This window comes from Lissotriton helveticus, chromosome 5_1 (genome assembly GCF_964261635.1).
Source record: "Lissotriton helveticus chromosome 5_1, aLisHel1.1, whole genome shotgun sequence".
NCBI classification, from domain to species: Eukaryota; Metazoa; Chordata; class Amphibia; order Caudata; family Salamandridae; genus Lissotriton; species Lissotriton helveticus.
Window position 1 is genome coordinate 1,928,606,723 of NC_136065.1, and position 18,823 is coordinate 1,928,625,545.

The window sequence follows — 18,823 nt, forward strand, 5'->3', positions numbered from 1 at the left end:
TAAAAAAAAAAAAATGCACAACATGATCTTAAATATTTGTTTTCAAGAATCAATGCGCGGGTGTCCAACCTCAAACTTCTCAGCCTCCTCATGTTGCAACGACTTAAGGACTAAAGTATTTTTCAACAAGATTCATGGTTGTATTTGCACCACCATATTGAAAGCGAAACTCCAAGTTCCAGAATGTTACCCGCCGTAGGGCAGTAACACGTGGCCTATGGGCATTTAGTAGTTGTGACTCGCAAGGTTACAACTCCCCATAGAGCTGCCAGCCTATTAGGGCTGCTCATGGGCGAATGGTGGCAAAATGCTACTTAACAAGTTATTCCTCTACCACTAAAACGCAGATTCGCATAGACGTTGTATCTGTTCCTCGGCTCCTGTTCGATCTTCCAGTCTGTGTCTACCTTCCTTCTAAACCGTCAAAACATTTGATAAAGGACAGATACACAGAAAGGGCGGCGTGACCGGGGGGAAGTTTATACTACAACTCAGAAACAAACACAAGTTATCAGGCTAAGTTGCCACCGAGGAAACCAAAAAGGGACTTTGGGAGATACTTATAGAAGCCCACAGTGTTCTAAATAAAGGCCAATAGCATTGCGCCTGAATATGACCATTTAGGCAATGCATCCGAATCCTGCTACACAGCGGCCATTTCGTTATTGTAATGTTTGTCATTCACTGTAGGAAACAAAATGTGAAAATACAAGTAAAACAAAACTAACTGGTTTAGAGCCACACAAATGTTCTATGTATTTCAAATTGCCAAATGTTTATCACCCTAAATATATCGAAAGACCCAAGATCGATTTAAAACAATGTTGGTTGGTTTACCCCTGAGTTCTCTCACCGCATCATGTGTAAGTAGCGTTATAGTGCAAGAAATATCTTTGGAAATAGTCGCTCCCTTTAGTCTAAGCATTTAAAAGGCACTTGACATTTCTTTATTCTTCGGACTTCTGAGCAGCTAATCTAAGATGCCGACTCGCGTGCTATTGCAAGTCATAACATGGGATTAAATAAACAAGCATTGTGACTATTTTAGGCTGCTCCTTTTCTCTCTTCGTGTTAACTGTAGTTTTGTTTACAAGAGGAGGCGACACCCCAGATGGTGCAAAGCTAGAAAAAAAAGCATTTAAAAGAAAATCAGAGCGGCGCATTAAAAGCAATTAGTAACAGGATACTAAGTTAAGAAAGGGCGGCCGCGTTAGGAAAGGCAATAAATTGCTTTATCAGATAACAAAAGCACGTGACAAAGGAGGAATGCAGCTGCAGCTGCCAGCCTGCTCGCTCTCGAGAGCAAATCGTAATGGGAGTGAACATTTTAAGAAGAGGTGGGACATGCACCCGTCTTTGGCCAATTGCGTGCTTTCATTTATTGAAAGACACACGCAAAGGCCAATATAATTCAACAACCAGACGCACAAGCTTTCTGAAAGGTTTCTGAATGCCTGGAGTGATTCCAAGAGGCCCTCTCCTAGAGCAGCGCATGCGCACCGTGCTAGGCTCGACCTAAAAAGGGCACTTCCTGCCTGAGAACTTCAGAAAATGCTCAGATGGTAGAACTGAAAATCCACAGAAACAAACGCCACAACGCATTTTTTATGGCTCATAAAGCTAGTACCCAGATCTGACCATCCAAGAATAAGTAGGCAATAACAAAACCTGCTTCACTTTAAGCAGTTAGTAAGAAGTAGAAAAAGAATCTGTAGCTGTTGAAAACACCCAGCTTATCTCCAACAGGGTATTTTTCATTGTCAGGATATCTAATAATCAACATCTAGAGTTTTCCTTTGATTATGTGTATATATATATATATATATATGCTCTTTTTAAAACACAACATCTTCCTGAAGACAGTACTGTGTGTGTGGCAGCTAGTAAGTATACTGAAGATTGCAATCAATAAAACACTGCATATAAAAAGTGAAATCTGCGGAGTGGCCCCATGATTGGAACATGTTTGGTGCTTAGGGCGATCAACTGGCTAAGACTTGGCTCTTAGTCTGTCAGAGTTTAGGAAAGAATTTAAAGTTTCCTCATCGAGCAGATCACCAGTTAAAATTACATGTCGTGCACCCCTTTCGAATTCTCAGATAGTATGAGATTGTGCATTCACAATTATGATATGTATCTTCAACAATAGTTCTCTTGGGAAGAATATAATATTTTAATGTCCAAAAGAAGGTGGTTCAACATTTTAGCCACTAAAACGCATCAACGAACAACAAGTGACCTATTCCATTAGCACTGAACAAGTATATATGACTGACTGATTCATGACTGCAGAGTTTCTAAGAATAAAATACAATTTAAGAAATATTTTTTTTTTAACATTTGGTTGTGTTCACAGTGGTTTTAGAATACATCTCCCTGCAGGTATGAATGGGATGAATTCATGATTAAAGTTATAAATGGTCTAGGATTTTAGTGGCACTAATTTCTTTCTCCTAGGGGACAAATATTTGAATCTTGCACACGGGGTAGGCCACAACTGGGAAAATGCCCCATTGCAGAGCACACTGCAACATATATTCTGCCTCCAAAGATAAGGTCCAAGACCCCACATTGTGTTGCTTTTTAATATAAGGGACTGCGCTCCACCAACCATTCCGGCACATTTTTTATCATAAGGGACAGCAATTATTTTTGTCCAACAGAGCCTGGATGGTGCTCTGTAGACAGAAGAGAGGAAAGCCTTTAGGGAAAGGCGTCCACCAACCATTTCAGCACATTTATGTGCATACACTGGTCTAATGGGGACCACAACCCTCTCGACATAATGTCACCGGGGTGAGCACCCAATCCTACTTAAGAGGCTCTGAGACATCATTATCTTTTCAGCTATATTCTTTATCCAGCATGGCTAGTGCACTAAAGTTTGATCTGCTAAGTTCTTCCATTTGAGTACATTTCTGGGCCCTAGGTAGGTGCCCTGCTAGGGGTCCAACAAGAAAACAGGCACCAACATTGCTCTTTGCCACCCAGATAATCTCTGCATACTATGAAGATAGAAGTGGCATTGAGGTTGCATCCAGGGACAGTGGTGAAGGTAGACAGCTCGCTGCCTTGGCAGTCATTTGTATCTTTAGCACTGGCACCAAGGTCAAATCTTATGGTGTTACAGAGTCCCAAGGGTACAGAGTCAGAGCTGGGAGATTCAACTGGTCTGCAGGAATAAGCTCACCTTTGGAGAAGGGAATTCCTGAACATGCCAAGCATAGCTTGACAAAAGGTCTCGACCTGTGAGGGGTTGGCTGATGAACCCCAGACCTCCAACTTCACCTTTTTGTATATTTGTATCTGCTTTGATGACGAGGAAGAGACTGCCATCGGGGAACACGTTGCTATCCCCTTAGTAGGGGTCATTTTTGGTTTTCTATAGAATGATCCCTTGGGAAATCATTACTTGTCAGGACACTACCTTAAGGAGACCGAACCGTTTCAGGGTGTCCCTACAGGTTTTGGCCACAAATAACTTGACCACCCATTAACTTTCGATGTATTTGAGGAATGGAGTGGTAGGTGAAAGTGTTGCAGTCTGAGACATGACACCAGATACAGATGTCATGCATATCCAGCAAGGACATCCGTTTAATGCATCTAAAATGGGTTTTAAACCTCAAAATCTTAAAAAGGAGTCATTTGATCTAGTCATACTCAAAAGTTGGGGAACTTTGTGGATGAATCTCAGAGAGACCCCAGTGCACCAGTCTGTACCTTATATGTCTAGATATATACTTCACGTGGGGAGAGTGAGAGACGATCCACCAAGTTACATTGTCCCCAATTTACATCTACACACACCAAGAAAACTAGGTATTTCGGTCGAAAAGCTAAAGAGACATGGGAAACACTTAGAGACCCTACTGAGAAATCCAAAGATTTTGGATTAGATGCCTCACCCACCAAATAGTGGCATGCTTCATCATCGGTGCCTATACCCACCCTGATAGGGTAATCCCATCAGGGTAGAGTCAAACATGAATCAGAGTTCTTATATAAAATATCTATCTGTACAAAGCAGGGATCCAGTTAAAGAATAGAAAAAGTTTAAAATATCCTCAAGGTATACCCTTTCAGAACTACCTTATTAGCATGGTACCGTGGGTTAATTAAAAAAAAAACAGTACAGGGTTCTGATTGAGCGTTAATCTCTCAATCAACCCTGATTTATTGCCAACATGTTTCAGCCCTGTCTGTTTAGGCATGCGTTCCATGCAATTTTAATGAGGCATAAAGCTCTCCTCTGACGAGCAAGGTTCCTTCTGTATTACAGGGGTGCCCTGTTGTCCTATTTCAGTGATCATGCGTGTCTAGCAGTGGGGACCATCCTGTTGTCACACATACTCCAAGGACCTTGTCCTACAATTTCACCTAGATGCACTGCCTAGACCGCCGCCATCCAAGTGAGAGCATTATGCCTCATTAAAATTGCAATTAAATCCCTTATATGTTCAGATGTCATCGCATTCTGGGCTAGCGAGGTTACAGTTGAAGCCACATGGAACCACCTAGCGGTGCTCGAGAGCTATTACTGGGGAAAAGGCTTCCAGACACAATCTGGAAGCTGGAGTATATTCATATTGTGAGGGCTCTGGGGAAAGAAGTATCCATCAGAAATATTTCTTATCTTGGAGTTCTGGGAAACACTTGTCTGCAGGTTAATGCAAGAATGGAAATGGTGTTTCCTACCACAGATGTCACTTTACACATACAATCCTTAATGAAACTATGAGATTGCCTGGTCCAAAGTCCAACATCTGCTGTTTATGCACTCACCAGGCAGCTTTAAATTAAAGGTTGCTGCCACATAAATGCAGCACATCGCACATACAGACTTCTGGAAATGTTGTGAAACTCACAATAAAGGACCTAAAAATCCTAGCTGGCATGAGTAGACCACACCTGGAACCCATTAAGAGTCATAGCCCTCCTACATTGCATACAAACATGGCTATTATATATAAAACATTTGTGCATGTGTACTCATACAGAAAGAAAAGATATAAAGAACTTAATAAAAGGCATGTGTCTATATCTAATTTCATTAATGCAATAGCCTGAAAAAATAATTGGTGCTGGAAAAGTCCTCAATGTCAAAACCTCTCAGCGCCAAACACCGCTACAATACCATGGTAGATGCCAGTCTCTCAGCGATGAATTATAGCACAGTACGCAAGAAGCTCTGGTGGTGACAGGGACTGTCAATAGGAGCTAAAACAAGTGAGAAACTCTGCCTTTGGCAAACTTGTTTTAAGACTAGAGCCAGAGTGGAGCATAATTCTCTCTCAGTATCTATTATTTCTCTTTTTAAATTGATTGCCAATTAGTCCTCAGTCATGGAAACAAAAGAAAGGGTTTAGCAAGAGTTATAAAATATAAGATGACTGACTGTTAAACTGACAATCCACGAATGGCCCTCAAAAACTAATAAAACTGTCACTCTCCCCTGTTAATCATCACTCTAGAGCGGCAAATGTAAGTACTCAATACGAAAGACGTGACAAAACTGCCTCAATTGCCTGACGGAAAAAAAGAAAAGATTGTTTAAGGTACAGAGAAGGACAGGAACATCAAAAATATCGATCCCTGCCAGAAGGTTAAGAAATTGTTTTATAAACCAAATCTTCGTGTAAAAATACAAGCTGCTGATTCTAGTTTGTGTGCCAGGGTCCGAAAAATAGAACAGAGGTAAAATGACCTTTGTAGCCGTGGACTCTCTGGACCTTCGTAGACTCCAATATGAATAGAAACAGGCTAATAAAGCAGTCATCCTTTTTCCATGGGTTCTACATTTAAAATAAATAAATACATATTCGCTTTCTCGTTTACAAAGTGTCAAAAAGTGGAAAGTAAAAATGTGATTTTAGATTTTTTTTGGGGGGGTGAAATTACAGTTTGCGTAGTTCAGCCTGGAGACAGAAAATAGTTCTAAACTGATGGATGTGGGAAGGATCCTATTCGGAATAAAAACTCACTGAAAATGTCTCAATGTTTTTAATTGTCACTTTGACAACAGTGCCCAAGATAAAGGACTGTCAAATTCTCTGCTACATATAAAAAGAGGCATTACTTATACAATTCAAATGAGGCACTGTATTTTTTCCAAACGGCATGGGTAACCGGACAGATTTTAGAAGAATATCAGAACAAGAACTCTCACTCACATTAAATTAGAGAAGTAATTAAACAAAACTGTAGGTTTCACAGTGGTAATTGTAAACAACGTAACTTGGGTGCATAAGGGTGGCAGACACTTCAATATATGTCAAAATTCAGACAAAACTCAACTGCACTAGAACAATCTCAGCCGCCCTCTCACTTACAGCAGTCAGTTCAGAGATAGCCCTCTCACAAAAACATATGCCACAGAATTTTTCACATCTCACTACAAATTCTGAGTGCTCATACACAGAAATTATAGTCATTACCATTATTTCTTGTGGGTGTTTATTAGTAATAATAGCTGTAACGCAATAGTAACTAGAATAAATGACTAATGAAGATACATGATTACTACTGTACCTCATGATTCATTATATCTGCAATGAAGACTGGGTGGAACCCCAACTTACAACGAACAATGAGTTCATTGATCACCCAATCTGTATCATCTGGCCTAACTGTCAGTAGTACTACATATACAGTCATGAAACGCTCACTACATCACACAGTCAATGCTGGAATAGGAAGCGTTACAGACTAGGGGCCAGATGTACGACCCATCAATTAGCGAGTGGCAAATTGGGTCACATTTGCGACTCGCAACTTTGAAACTTGCGACTCGCTGACTGGGGTGCACAACATTGTCTGAAACAATGTTTGCGATTCCCAATTGGGTCGCAAATTGCATGCCTCATGTATATTAACCCCTTCGACGCTCATGACGAGCTGGGCTCGTCATGAGGTAGCCTCCTCGCACGCTCATGACGAGCCCAGCTCGTCATGTAAAGTGCGTTTTTTAAAACATGAGCACAGGAGCGGAATTTTGCTAGCGCTCATGTGGTTAATGAGGCTGTCGCAATTTGCGACCCCATTGGGAATGGCTGGCACTCCCAGGGATGATGGCCTGCTGGAGTCAGTAGACCTCCATGTCTGTGACTGCTTTTAAATAAAGCAGTTTCATTTTTAAATGCAGCCCATTTTTCTTAAAGGAAAACGGGATGCATTTAAAAATTAAACTTTTCTGTTTCATTTTTTAAGGGCAGGCACTGTCTGCCCTTAAAAAATATTTGCGCATGCATTCACAAAGGGGAGGGTGTCCCCTGGCGACCCTTTCCCTTTTCGAGTGCTTTACCCCCCTTCTGAGAAGGATGGCAAACTGAGAGTGTTTTGCGACTGCAATTGTGATCGCAAAACATTCTTACATAGCTTAAGGAGTCGCTATTAGTAAGCAACGCCTTTGGAATGCCCCTTCCTAACAGTGATTCGCTAATCTGATTTTGCTAGTCGCAATTTGATTTGTGACTCGCAAAATAGGATTGGTACATGGACCACAGGTTTTTTGCAGGCGCAAACGGGTCTAAAACCCATTTGGGCCCCAAGAGAGCAAACTGATACCTACCAGGACATAAGGCAGGTTAAAAAACACATCACTACTTACAGTAAGAACAAAGTGAATCCAAATGAAACATAGGCCAACGGCACAACCACAATAAGTACAAGCTACAAAACCCTTCATTACTGCCAGCTACAAGGCATTTCATCGCCGACATTATCGGAATCAATCTCTTACCTACCACTATGTAATAAACAAAAAGCAGCTCTCTCAGTGTGATCAGCAACAACACTTTAGCCTCACACAATATAATCAGAGACAGATTTTTCGAATTATTAAAGCATTGCATATAGGGTAATAATTTGATAGTGAGACAAAACACAGATTAAAATTGTAAAGAAAATATGTCTCACTGTTTAAGAGATGAAGATTAAAATATTACTATAAAAAATCTCTGATGTACCTACCTACTGAACAACAAGACGTTTATGCTTGGTGGCGTATATTAACTAGTTTCTCACCTTTATTTTTATAGAACCGAGTAACTTGGAATACATTTCCTGTGAACATTTGGACTTGAAACAAACATCATGACCTAGAGAAAAAAGGATTTCACGGCAACAACCTTCTGCTTTAGTTACACATTTTACAATACTGCAGTGTGAAATAATAAAGTACTTCATTCAAAAAATATACTATCCAGATCTATTTTTTGTTCATAAAAAAACCCTTTAGTGACCTCCAGTAAACATTTGGACTTGAATAAAATATCATGAGCCACAGAAAAAAACAGGATTTCAAAGCAATAACCCTCTGCTTCAGTTATACATTTCACAATATTGTAATGCAAACTAATAAAGTATTTCACTCAAACATTATACTATCCAGATCTATTTTTGCTCATGAACTAAGCCTGTGGTAACTTTGATTCGTAGTTGTCTCTCTTCCGTTATGAACTTATAGGTTCCACATCATACAACACAGGACAAAAGCTTTCTATAGTTGTTCAAGCAATCTTTTGCACAACCAGTGTTAACACCTGAATAAACCGTAGCACAAATTAGCATGTTTTCATAGTAAATTAGGAAACATTCAATATTTGGTTTGGTCCGATAAAAGAGGATGGCCAGAAGGGTTTGATAATGAAAGCGGGCCTACAGATCAGGAGTAACAGCCACCATGAATTTATTGGTTTCCCACTTCTACATACCCAATTCTCTCCCATACTCTGTCTGTGGGCAGAAACGACAGTACGGGGAATAAACAGGTCTTTTAAGTATGAGAGAAGACATGCGCACAATTTAAGTTGTAGGAATTTAATTAGTTGAAGCATACAGAAAAATAGAGCTCAGCCAACGCAATCCTTCCAGTACTCAAGGCAGGGGATAAACAACTCTCCATGGAATCATGGAACATCACCTACTCTGTAAGCAGAGGAAATGTATGCACCTGGTGCAGCACTGTGAGGGGACGCTCTTTTTTTTATTGTTTAGTTAACTAAAAGCGTAACAATTTTCCTTACTGTTTGTAGCAGCTATGATAAAAAGAATCAAGCAAATCATTCAGCTGTCAAATATCACACCAATAAATATATCACAGATGTATAATCAACTGTTAACCATAAGCATGTTCTAAGGTTCAATGAAATAGTGCCTGTACTCTACTTTTTTCAACATGGTTTGCAGGAGTGAACCGGCATTTAACAGATGACAAGAGTTAGTCACTTCTGTACCTGCAACAAAGTCGTAATGATTGTAGATAGTGGTCTCTACGTCCGAGATGACCCGGTCCACTTGCTCCCTCATTGAGGTATCGTCCTCAGGACTGTGGTTCAAAAGCATCAATTAGTGCTGGTGTTAGATCTTCTGTAAGTGGACCCTCTCGTTGCTGGATTGACTTTGTTGCCTGTTCATGTATACACAGGAACTTAACCAGTTTACAGTTTATCTGAGGGTCAGAAGGATCAAGCCCTTTGATAAAAGCTGCCCGGCATGATCGTATTTCTCTGTCCAAAAAAGCTTTTCTTAGTAAAGTGACTCGTGCTGGGTGAAGTTTCTTGCAGATGCATATTAGGCTATTAAGATCTTCTATTGGACTTCCACATAGGAGACACATTTTTACTTCAATATTTTTCCACTTTGGGGCATCAATTATAGCAATCAATCGTAGCATTTGTAAAGCGCACTACATACCCCTGAGGGTCTGAAGGCGCTGGGGGGAGGGTGGGAATGCTGCTACAGTTCGAAGAGCCAGGTCTTGAGGAGTCTCCTGAAGGTCAGGAGGTCTTCAGTCTGCCGTAGGCGGATGGGAAGGGTGTTCCACGTCTTGGCGGCGAGGTGGGAGAATGATCTTCCGCCGGCGGTCACTCTTCAGATGCGGGAGACGGTGGCGAGGGCGCGGTCTGCGGAGCGGAGCTGACGGGCGGGGGTGTAGCGGATGAGTCGGCTGTTGAGGTACGCGGGCACGGTGTCGTGGCGTGCCTTGTGTGCTTTGGTGAGGAGCTTGAAGGTTATCCTCTTGTTGATGGGGAGCCAGTGCAGGTCCTTCAGGTGGGGTGTGATGGGGCTGGGCGGGGGATGTCGAGGATCAGACGTGCGGAGGCGTTCTGGATGCATTGGAGTCGTTTCAGGAGTTTGGCCGGGGCTCCTGCGTAGAGTGTGTTGCCGTAGTCCAGTCTACTGCTGAGGAGGACCTGGATGACCGTCCTTCTAGTTTCGGTGGCGATCCACTTGAAGATCCTGCGAAGCATGCGAAGGGTGTAGAAGCAGGAGGAGAAGACGGCGTTGACCTGCTTTGTCATGGAGAGTGTGGAGTCGAGGATGACCCCTAGGTTGCGTGTGTGGTCGGTGGGGGTGTTCCTAGTACAGACGGCCACCAGGCGTCGTCCCAGGCCGATGGTGTGGATCCGAGGATGAGGAACTCCGTCTTGTCTGATTTCAGCTTCAGTCGGCTGTTCCTCATCCAGTCGGCGAGGACCTTCATGCCTTCATGGAGGTTGGTTTTGGTGGTGTGGGGGTCCTTGGTGAGGGAGAGGATCAGCTGGGTGTCGTCGGCGTAGGAGATGATGTTTAGGTCGTGCTGTCGGGCGACGTGGGCGAGTGGTGCCATGTAGACGTTGATCAACATTGGGCTGTGGGATGAGCCTTGGGGTACGGCGCAGATGATCTCTGTGGCTTCGGAGCGGAAGGGGGAGGCGGACGCTCTGGGTTCTCCCGGTGAGGAAGGAGGTGGTCCAGTCCAGGGCCTTCTCTTGGATTCCGGCGTCGTGGAGGCGTGCTCTTAGTGTGCGGTGGCAGACTGTGCCGAAAGAGGCTGACTGGTCCAGGAGGATGAGGGCCGCGGTTTCTCCATTGTCGAGCAGTATCCTGATGTCGTCTGTGGCGGAGATGAGGGCAGTTTCGGTGCTGTGGTTGCTGCAAAACCCGGACTGGAACGGGTCCAGGATGTTGTTCTCTTGGAGGAAGCTGGTCAATTGTTTGTTGATGGCCTTTTCGATGACCTTCGCCAGGAACGGGAGCAGGGAGATGGGTTGGAAGTTCTTGAGGTCCTTGGGGTCCACCTTGGGTTTCTTTAGTAGGGCGTTGATCTATGCGTGCTTCCAGCTCTCCGGGAAGGTCGCTGTCTCGAAGGAGATGTTGATGATTTTCCGGAGGTGGGGTGCGATGGTGCTGCTGGTTTTGTTGAAGATGTTGTGTGGGCAGGGGTCTTCCGAGGATCCAGAGTGGACAGTGTTCATGATCTTGATGATGTCGTCGCCGTTAATGTTGGTCCTGGCGAGCATGCGGTTGGTTCTGGTCCGGTTGTGGGAGAGGGGGTGTAGGCAGTTGCCGGGGTGGTTGCGGCATCGAAGCTGTTGTGGATGTCTGCTATCTTGAGTTTGAGTTTAAAACATTTATAGAGCGCACGTACACCTGGCGGTTTCATGGCGCTGTGAGGTACTGAGCCCAAGAGGGTAGGGGAGTCGGGGAGAACGAGGAAGAGTGGATTATGAGGGGAAGGCTTGTGAAAAAAGAAAGGTTTTTAGGGCCTTTCGGAAGTGGGAGTATTGAGTGGAAGATCTGAGGTGGGCGGGGAGGGAATTCCAAAAGGCGGGGGCAAGTGTGGAGAATTTCGTGCCCCCCCACTTTTTACGCCTGAAGCGTGGGACTACCAACAGGTGTTGGGAAGATGAGCGTAGTTCCCTGGCGGGGGCGTATCCCTTGATTTCCGCAGAAATGAAGGCGGGAGCCGTGCCTACCCGGGCTTGAAAGGTGATGCATCCCATCTTGAACTGAGCTCGTTCTCGAATAGGGAGCCAGTGCAAGGACTTTAGGAGAGGCGTAGCGTGATGGAATTTGGCCAAGTTGTGGACCAGGCGGGCCGCCTGGTTTCGGACCAGCTGTAATCGTCGCGTGCTGTAGGCGGGCATGCCGCAGTATAGAGCATTTCCATAGTCCAAGCGGGAGACCACCATCGCTAGGACAATGAGTTTTAGGGCAGAGAAAGAAAAAAAACGGGAAACTTTGCGGATGGTGCGAAGTGAGAGGAAGGAGAAGGACACCACAGAACTGACCTGGGAGTGCAGGGTGAGTTGGTTGTTCAGCTTCAACCCTAACGTATTCACGGAGGAAGAAGGGGAGGGGGGTGGGACCTAGTGAGGGGGGCCAGAAGAGAGAGGTCCAGGGACTGGAGCAACCACCTGTCAGAATCAACTCGGTCTTGTCTGGATTTAACTTCAAATGTAAATGTAAATGTAAATGTAAATGTACAGGAATTTATATAGCGCAAATCACCAAGCGGTTTCTAAGCGCTTGCTTAGGGAACCCGTCCTGGTATTCCCCTGTGAGATAACCCCGGCAGGGTATCCGCAAGGTGAAAGCCAGGCATCCCGCCGCGAGGGGCCGTTGTGGAGATTAAGCAAGCTATTGCCCAGAGTCGCAGAGTGTGAACCCATGAATCGAGTAGGCACCGGAACGAGAATTTTCGAGTCCATGGACTCAGGTGGTTGTAATTCATCCAGTCCCGGATGAAGATCATGGTGGACTGGAAATTCACCATGGACTCAGGGGATGGGGACAGGGTGAAAATAAGCTGCAGGTCATCCGCATAGTTGAGAACGGTGACTTCCATTTGGTGGAGGGCGAATATGAGAGGGGCGATATACAAATTAAATAAAAGGGGAGAAAGAGAGGAGCCCTGGGGGACCCCGCATGGAACTTTCCGGAAGTCCGCCGAGAAGTCGCCCAGGCGTACTGCCTGGATGCGGTCCCTCAGGAAGGAGGACAGCCAGACCAAGGCCGAACCTCCGATCCCCGCCGCCCTGACACGAGAAAGTAAGATGGAATGACCAACCGTGTCAAAGGCAGCGGAGAGGTCGAGGAGGGCCAGGGCCTGGGTATGGTTGGTGTCCATACCCTCTCTGAGGTTGTCAAGGACCGATAGCACCACGGACTCCGTGGAGTGTGCGGGGCGGAACCCAGCCTGCCGGGGGGCTAATACCCCGCTCTCCTCCACAAAGGTGCTGAGCGTACGGGTGACATGGCGCTCTAGTACCTTCCCCAGGAAGGGCAATAATGAAATAGGGCGGTAGTTGACAAGAGCGGAGGGGTCGGCTCCAGGTTTCTTTAGGATGGGCAAGATGGTGGCTGTTTTTAGGGGTTGAATAACAATGCCCTGGGACAGTGAGCTGTTGAGAAGTTTGAGAGGGGGCTGCACGCAGGTGGAGTAGATATGTCTGAGGATGTGAGGGGGACAGGGGTCCAGAGGTGAGCCTGATTTGACCATCGACAGGAGGGCAAGAAAGGCCTCCTCTGTCAAAAGGGGGAGGGATTCGAGGCGGGCCTCGCCTAACGGACACTGGGGGTCGACAAAAGTGGGGGGGGAGGGATGTTTGCTTTGATGTTAGAAATTTTATCTAAGAAGTAGGTGTGAAGGGAGCCGCAAAGATCCTAGGAGGGAGAGGGTTTGAGGGTGGCTCTGTCGGAGTAGGCCAGATCGTGTACTATAGAGAAGATTTCTCTGGGCTGATTTTCAGCAGCCAGATTTTTTTAGGAGAAATAGGCGGTCTTAGTGGCCAGAATTGCTCTTTTATACTGGGACAGGAGAGCGGAGTACTGGGTTTTAAGGTTTGGGCAGTAATCACGCCTCCAGGCCCGCTCAGCATGACGTGCTGAGAGTTTTAGGGCCTTGAGTTCCTCATTAAACCAGCGATTTGCGTCATTCGGACGTCTGGAGGACACCCGCCTGAGAGGGGCGACAGAGTCGCAGCCCGACAGGAGCCAGGAATTTATAGAGTCGGCTTGAGCGGAAGATGACAGGCTGTCTAGGTCCGGACTAGATGCGGAGAGTGTGGCAGACAGAGCGGCCACATCCACCTTGCTCCAAGAGCGCGCCCAGGTGTTTCTGGGAAGGAGAGGCTTGCTGACTGGGTTATGGTGCAGGGAGAAGGATATCAGGAAGTGATCAGACCAGGTGCAAGGGGAAATAGACAAGGAGGCTATCGGGCAGTTGAGAGACCAAATCTGATCAAGGATGTGACCCTGATTATGAGTGGGGGAGTGAACGTGGGAGTCGAAGTTGAGGGAACGAAGGGTTTCTGAGAATTCTTTGGAGGTAGAGCATTCTGCGGGGTCGGAGGGCCAGAAGTTAAAATCTCCTAAAACCAATATGGAGGAGTTATTGACCGCAAGGGTGGCCACTAGATCTTGGAACCCGGGGAGAAAGAGTTGAGAGGGCTGGGGGGGACGGTACATGAGCAGGCAGGTAAGCGGGACTCTGAATAACGCTGAGCGAACGACTAAAAAGTCGGCTGAGCCAATGGAGGAAAAGGTTAAGGACTGAAAAGAGAACTCTCTACGAGCGATCAGTGCGACGCCACCTCCTGATTTGCCGGAGGGACGGTCGGTGCGCAGAGCGTAGTATGCGACGGGAAGGGTGGCTAGCAAGGAGGGGAGGGAGTGGTCGGCGAACCAAGTCTCTGTGAGAAATAGGAGGTCTGGTTTGTGCAGGTCCAGTAACACAAATAGTTCATGGCAGTGCTTGACTGCTGACCTTGTGTTGAGATAATAAATGGATAGGGTGGTGGGTACAGGGGGGGAAGGGTGGACGGGAGGAGGGTCAGGGGGAAGAGGGGGGAGGGAGGACAAGAGCGGGAGAGAGGGGAGAGGGCACGGAGTCGTCAAACCCAATTTGCCAATGTGCAAAGTCACAGAGTCATCCAAGGGCCACGGTCTCTGGAGATTGTAAAGCTGTGCCGGTGAATATTGAACAGTCCGGGCATGATCGGGAGCCCCTAGGCCCGGTCGGCCGCGGACGGGCGCAGACGGGCTTACCGCATACGGCACGCCCGCTGCGCTTCCGGAAGATGCACATATTTTATGGATAGGTAGGGCGGCCGGGGGGCATTGCCTCTGAAAAAGGGGCGTGGCCTCCGGGCTCGCCGGGATGGCGGCAAGAGATGTTTTGTTTAGAGGGGCCGCGCCAGCACTAAATCCGCTGAGTGACCAGAAGTGAGGAGGTGAAGTGGGTAGGTAGTGGCAAAGAAATACAGTGACTCTCAAACACAGTTTTTTTTAAAAGTACAAGTTAAAACAATTAGCGCTCCCGGCTTTCCACCTCAGGAGCTCAGTGCTGTCAGGTCTTGGGCGCTTGCAATCAGCGTCTATATAAAGGGCGACGGCCGGGGGGCGTGGCCTCTGAAAAAGGGGCGTGGCCTCCTGGCTCGCTGGGATGGCGGCAAGAGATGTTTTGTTTAGAGGGGCCGCGCCAGCGCTAAATCCGCTGAGTGACCAGAAGTGAGGAGGCGAAGTGGGTAGGTAGTGGCAAAGAAATACAGTGACTCTCAATTACAGTTTTTTTTTAAAAAGTACAAGTTAAAACAATTAGCGCTCCCGGCTTTCCGCCTCAGGAGCTCAGTGCTTGCGTTGGAAGAAGGTGGCTAGTGAGTCGCACAGGTCTTGTGACGGCGGGATGCCATTGGTGTTGGAGCTGGGGTTGGAGAGGGCCTTCACCATGCTGAAGTTATTTGCTGTTGTGTGCGTTGTTGTCTATGCGGTCTCTGAAGGCGATCCTTTTGGCGGATCTGATGAGTTTGTGGTGTTGGCGGGTGGCTTTCTTGTGGGCTGTGTAGCTTTTCGGAGTTCTTTCGCGGGTCCAGTTATTTTCTAGTTTTCGGCAGGTTTGCTTGGAGGCCTGGAGGTTTTCGGTGAACCAACTGACTCTCTTGGCGGTGTGTGTGTTGTAGGGCTTCTTGAGCGGGGCGAGGGTGTTGGCGCAGTCGTTGATCCATTGTCTGAGGCTTCGGGGTTGGTCGGGTCCGCGGCTGGGCTCTGGGCGAGGGCGGCGATTAGTTGGTCCTCGGTGATCTTGCCTCAGCTGCGGCGCGGCATCAGCTGGGTGCGGTGGTGTGTGGTGGGTTTCTGGAAGGTGAAGTGGATGCAGCAGTGGTCGGTCCAGTGGAGTTCGGTGGTGCGGTCAAAGAACTGGGTGCTTGCTGACAAGATGGGATCAGGCGTGTGGCCGGCGGAGTGAGTGGGTGTTGTGATGAGTTGTCTGAGTCCGAGGATGCCGAGGTTGTCGATCAGGGTGGAGGAGTTGGCGTTGTTGTTGTTCTCGTGGTGGAAGTTCAGGTCCCCGAGGAGGATGTAGGCCGTGGAGACGAGGGTGTGTGTACTGATGAAGTCGGTGATGGAGTCGCTTAACTGCGGTCAGGGTCTGGGGGGGTCTGTAGATGAGGGTGGTGTTGAAATCGGTGTGGATCTGGAAGTGCAGGTGTTCGGCAGTGCTGAGGGTGTCGTCGGTGTGTGTCGAGATTTTGAGGGTGTTTCTGTGGACGATGGCAATTCCTCCTCCTATTCCGTTGAGGTGGTCCTTGCGGGTGATCTTGTAGCCTTCCAGGATGGCTATGTCGATCTCAGGTGCCAAGGAGGGGGTCAGCCAGGTCTCTGTCAGGAAGGCGATGTCTGGGGCGTTGGTGTCAAGTAGGTCCCAGAGTTCGACTCGGTGTTTGCGGGCGGAGCGGGTGTTGAGCAGGATGCATCTGAGGAAGTTGGGTTCCTTGTTGGTTGGGTTGGCGGGCCGGATGCTGGTGAAGCTGCAGTTCAGGCAGGAGAAAGGTCCCTTGGTGCACTCCAGGGCGGCCAGGCAGCAGGTGCCTGATCGTCCGGCGTTGAGTGTGTGGAGGGTTCTGGAGTCGTAGAGGAGGCAGGCGTCGTGGGGTTTGTGGGGGCCAGGGGTCCAGGCGCTGTCCAGGCGCGGACGGGCACAGACGAGCTTGCTTTAGGCGCGCCAGCGGCGTGCCCGCTGCGCGGCCGCCATAACAGGGGGAGGTGGGAGGGAGGAGCAGCTGGGAGGTGGGAACGGGCAAATGGGAACAGGGGGCGGGGCCACATGGGACGCAGCGGCGGGAAGCGGGACCGGCGAGGGAGCAGGGGCAAAAAAACAGGCAAAGGCAAAACAAGCAACAAGAGAACACAAAACAAGCACGGGCAAAGGCTAAACAAGCAGCAAAAAATACAAAGCAGGCACAGGCAAAAGGCAAAACAAGCAATTAGACGACAATACAGTGGTCACAAGGTATGATAATCAGAGCTCACAAAAAGCGGACAGAAAACAAACCTAAGGCCTACCAGTGGCCACCAGGGATGAGGCGCAGGTAGTAGCCTGCGGGTGAAGGTGGGCCCCGAACTCAGTAGGAGCTGGGCCCTGGACACGGCGCACTCAGGTGTAGCTATGCGGCGTGGGGAGCGACCTCCCTTCAACAGGGTCAAGGGTCGCACTCACTGTCGCACAGTGGCCGCCATAAGAAAGGGAGGAGCAACTGGGAGGGGGGAATGGGCGAATGGGAGTGGGGGGGGCGGGGACGCAGGGGACGCAGCGGCGGGAAGCGGGACCGGTGAGGGAGTAGGGGTTAAAAAAACAGGCAAAGGCAAAACAAGCAGCAAAAAATACAAAACAAGCACAGGGAAAAGGCTAAACAAGCAATTAGACGACAATACAGTGGTCACAAGGCACGATAATCAGAGCGCACAAAAAGCGGGCAGAAAACATACCTAAGGCCTACCACTGGCCACCAGGGATGAGGCGCAGGTGGTAGCCTGCGGGTGGAGGTGGACCTCGAACTCAGTAGCAGCTGGGTCCTGGACACGGCGCACTCAGGTGGAGCTACGCGGCGTGGGGAACGACCTCCCTTCAACGGGGAAGGATATTTTCCAAAACGCAAAGCCATAAACTGTTTTTTTTAGGTGGACCGGAAATGTTAAATCTAAGTAAGCTGCTGATTTGAGAACCTTGTAGTTGTTGAGAACTCTCCAGGCGTGGGATTTCTGGCTCAAAATACTTTTGTCAAGCAAGAGCGAGTGAAGTTTTGCGACTTTACTAAGTGTGGACTTCAATGTTACAAAAGATAAATTTTTGTTCTAAAGTACAAGTAGATTTAAGTGCATTGTGCAAATAGCACATATGAGATACGTTAGGACTTTTCTCTAGCTCTAACCACAAAGCCTCACTTAGTTTAGAGTCCACCGAATTTTGCTTTATACTGTCCCACACTTTAATTGTTGAGTATAACCTGCCAACTGTCTCCTTCATTAAACCAAATTCCAATCGCAATTGAGCGGGGGACGCCATTTGAGGGAGCTGAAAAAACCTTTTGAACATGCTGGTTGTTAGATTGTTGAGTAAAGTTGCATCTTTTCTTTGGAAGGCAACGCTGGCATAGGTTAAAGTTGGCAGTGTTTTCGCCGTTATTACAGTGATCAGAGGTTTGAGTGAGGGGCCCCCAATTGTACTGCCAGGGTCTTATAGGCAAAGGTTAATGCACTTGCATATTGAGCCATATAGTTTTTCTGTTCTTGCTGGTTTAATTTATTATCAAGGTAGAATCCCAAGTATTTGTAGCTTGACACGTTCTCCAAGGCTTTGCTTCAAGACAGATGTAATACGGACGGGCTGGCCAGTTGCTAATAAGCATTGTTTTTGTTGTATACATTTCTAGATTGTTTACTGTTAGGAATTCTACAAGACCCGTTATTAGGCTTGTGAGACCAGTATTGATCAAACTGAGTAGGCTATGTCATCGGCAAAGGTGAGGTGCAAGAGGGATAAGAATCCCAAGCGCAGGGAATGAGAGTTGATTGTGCTACGTTTGTCCGATAGGTCAGATAAAAACAAGTTTAATAATTGGGGAGCCAGCATGCAACCCTGATTTGAGACCCCTATTTGTGTTCAATTTTCTTGAGACCCTTGATCCATCTCCGAGTGTTACTTTAACCCATGTAAAATAGCAATAAACCTTTTAAAATTGCTCTGGTATGTTCCAGGATCTTAGTTTAGTCTATAATA

At 47.2% G+C, this 18,823-nt stretch overlaps 2 protein-coding genes across 2 annotated transcripts in view; one reads left to right on the forward strand and one right to left on the reverse strand.

The window, feature by feature from the left end:
• Positions 1 to 8,380, forward strand: part of GIP (gastric inhibitory polypeptide) — a 70,825-nt gene extending 62,445 nt beyond the window's left edge. Inside the window, exon 5 of the mRNA XM_078645537.1 lies at positions 8,040 to 8,380. Coding sequence (XP_078501663.1) covers positions 8,040 to 8,049 — 10 coding nt within the window. The 3' untranslated portion in view covers positions 8,050 to 8,380. The remainder of the gene's footprint in view (positions 1 to 8,039) is intronic.
• The window catches only part of IGF2BP1 (insulin like growth factor 2 mRNA binding protein 1), a 1,614,238-nt gene that overhangs the window by 1,371,070 nt on the left and 224,345 nt on the right, over positions 1 to 18,823 (reverse strand). The window lies entirely within an intron of this gene.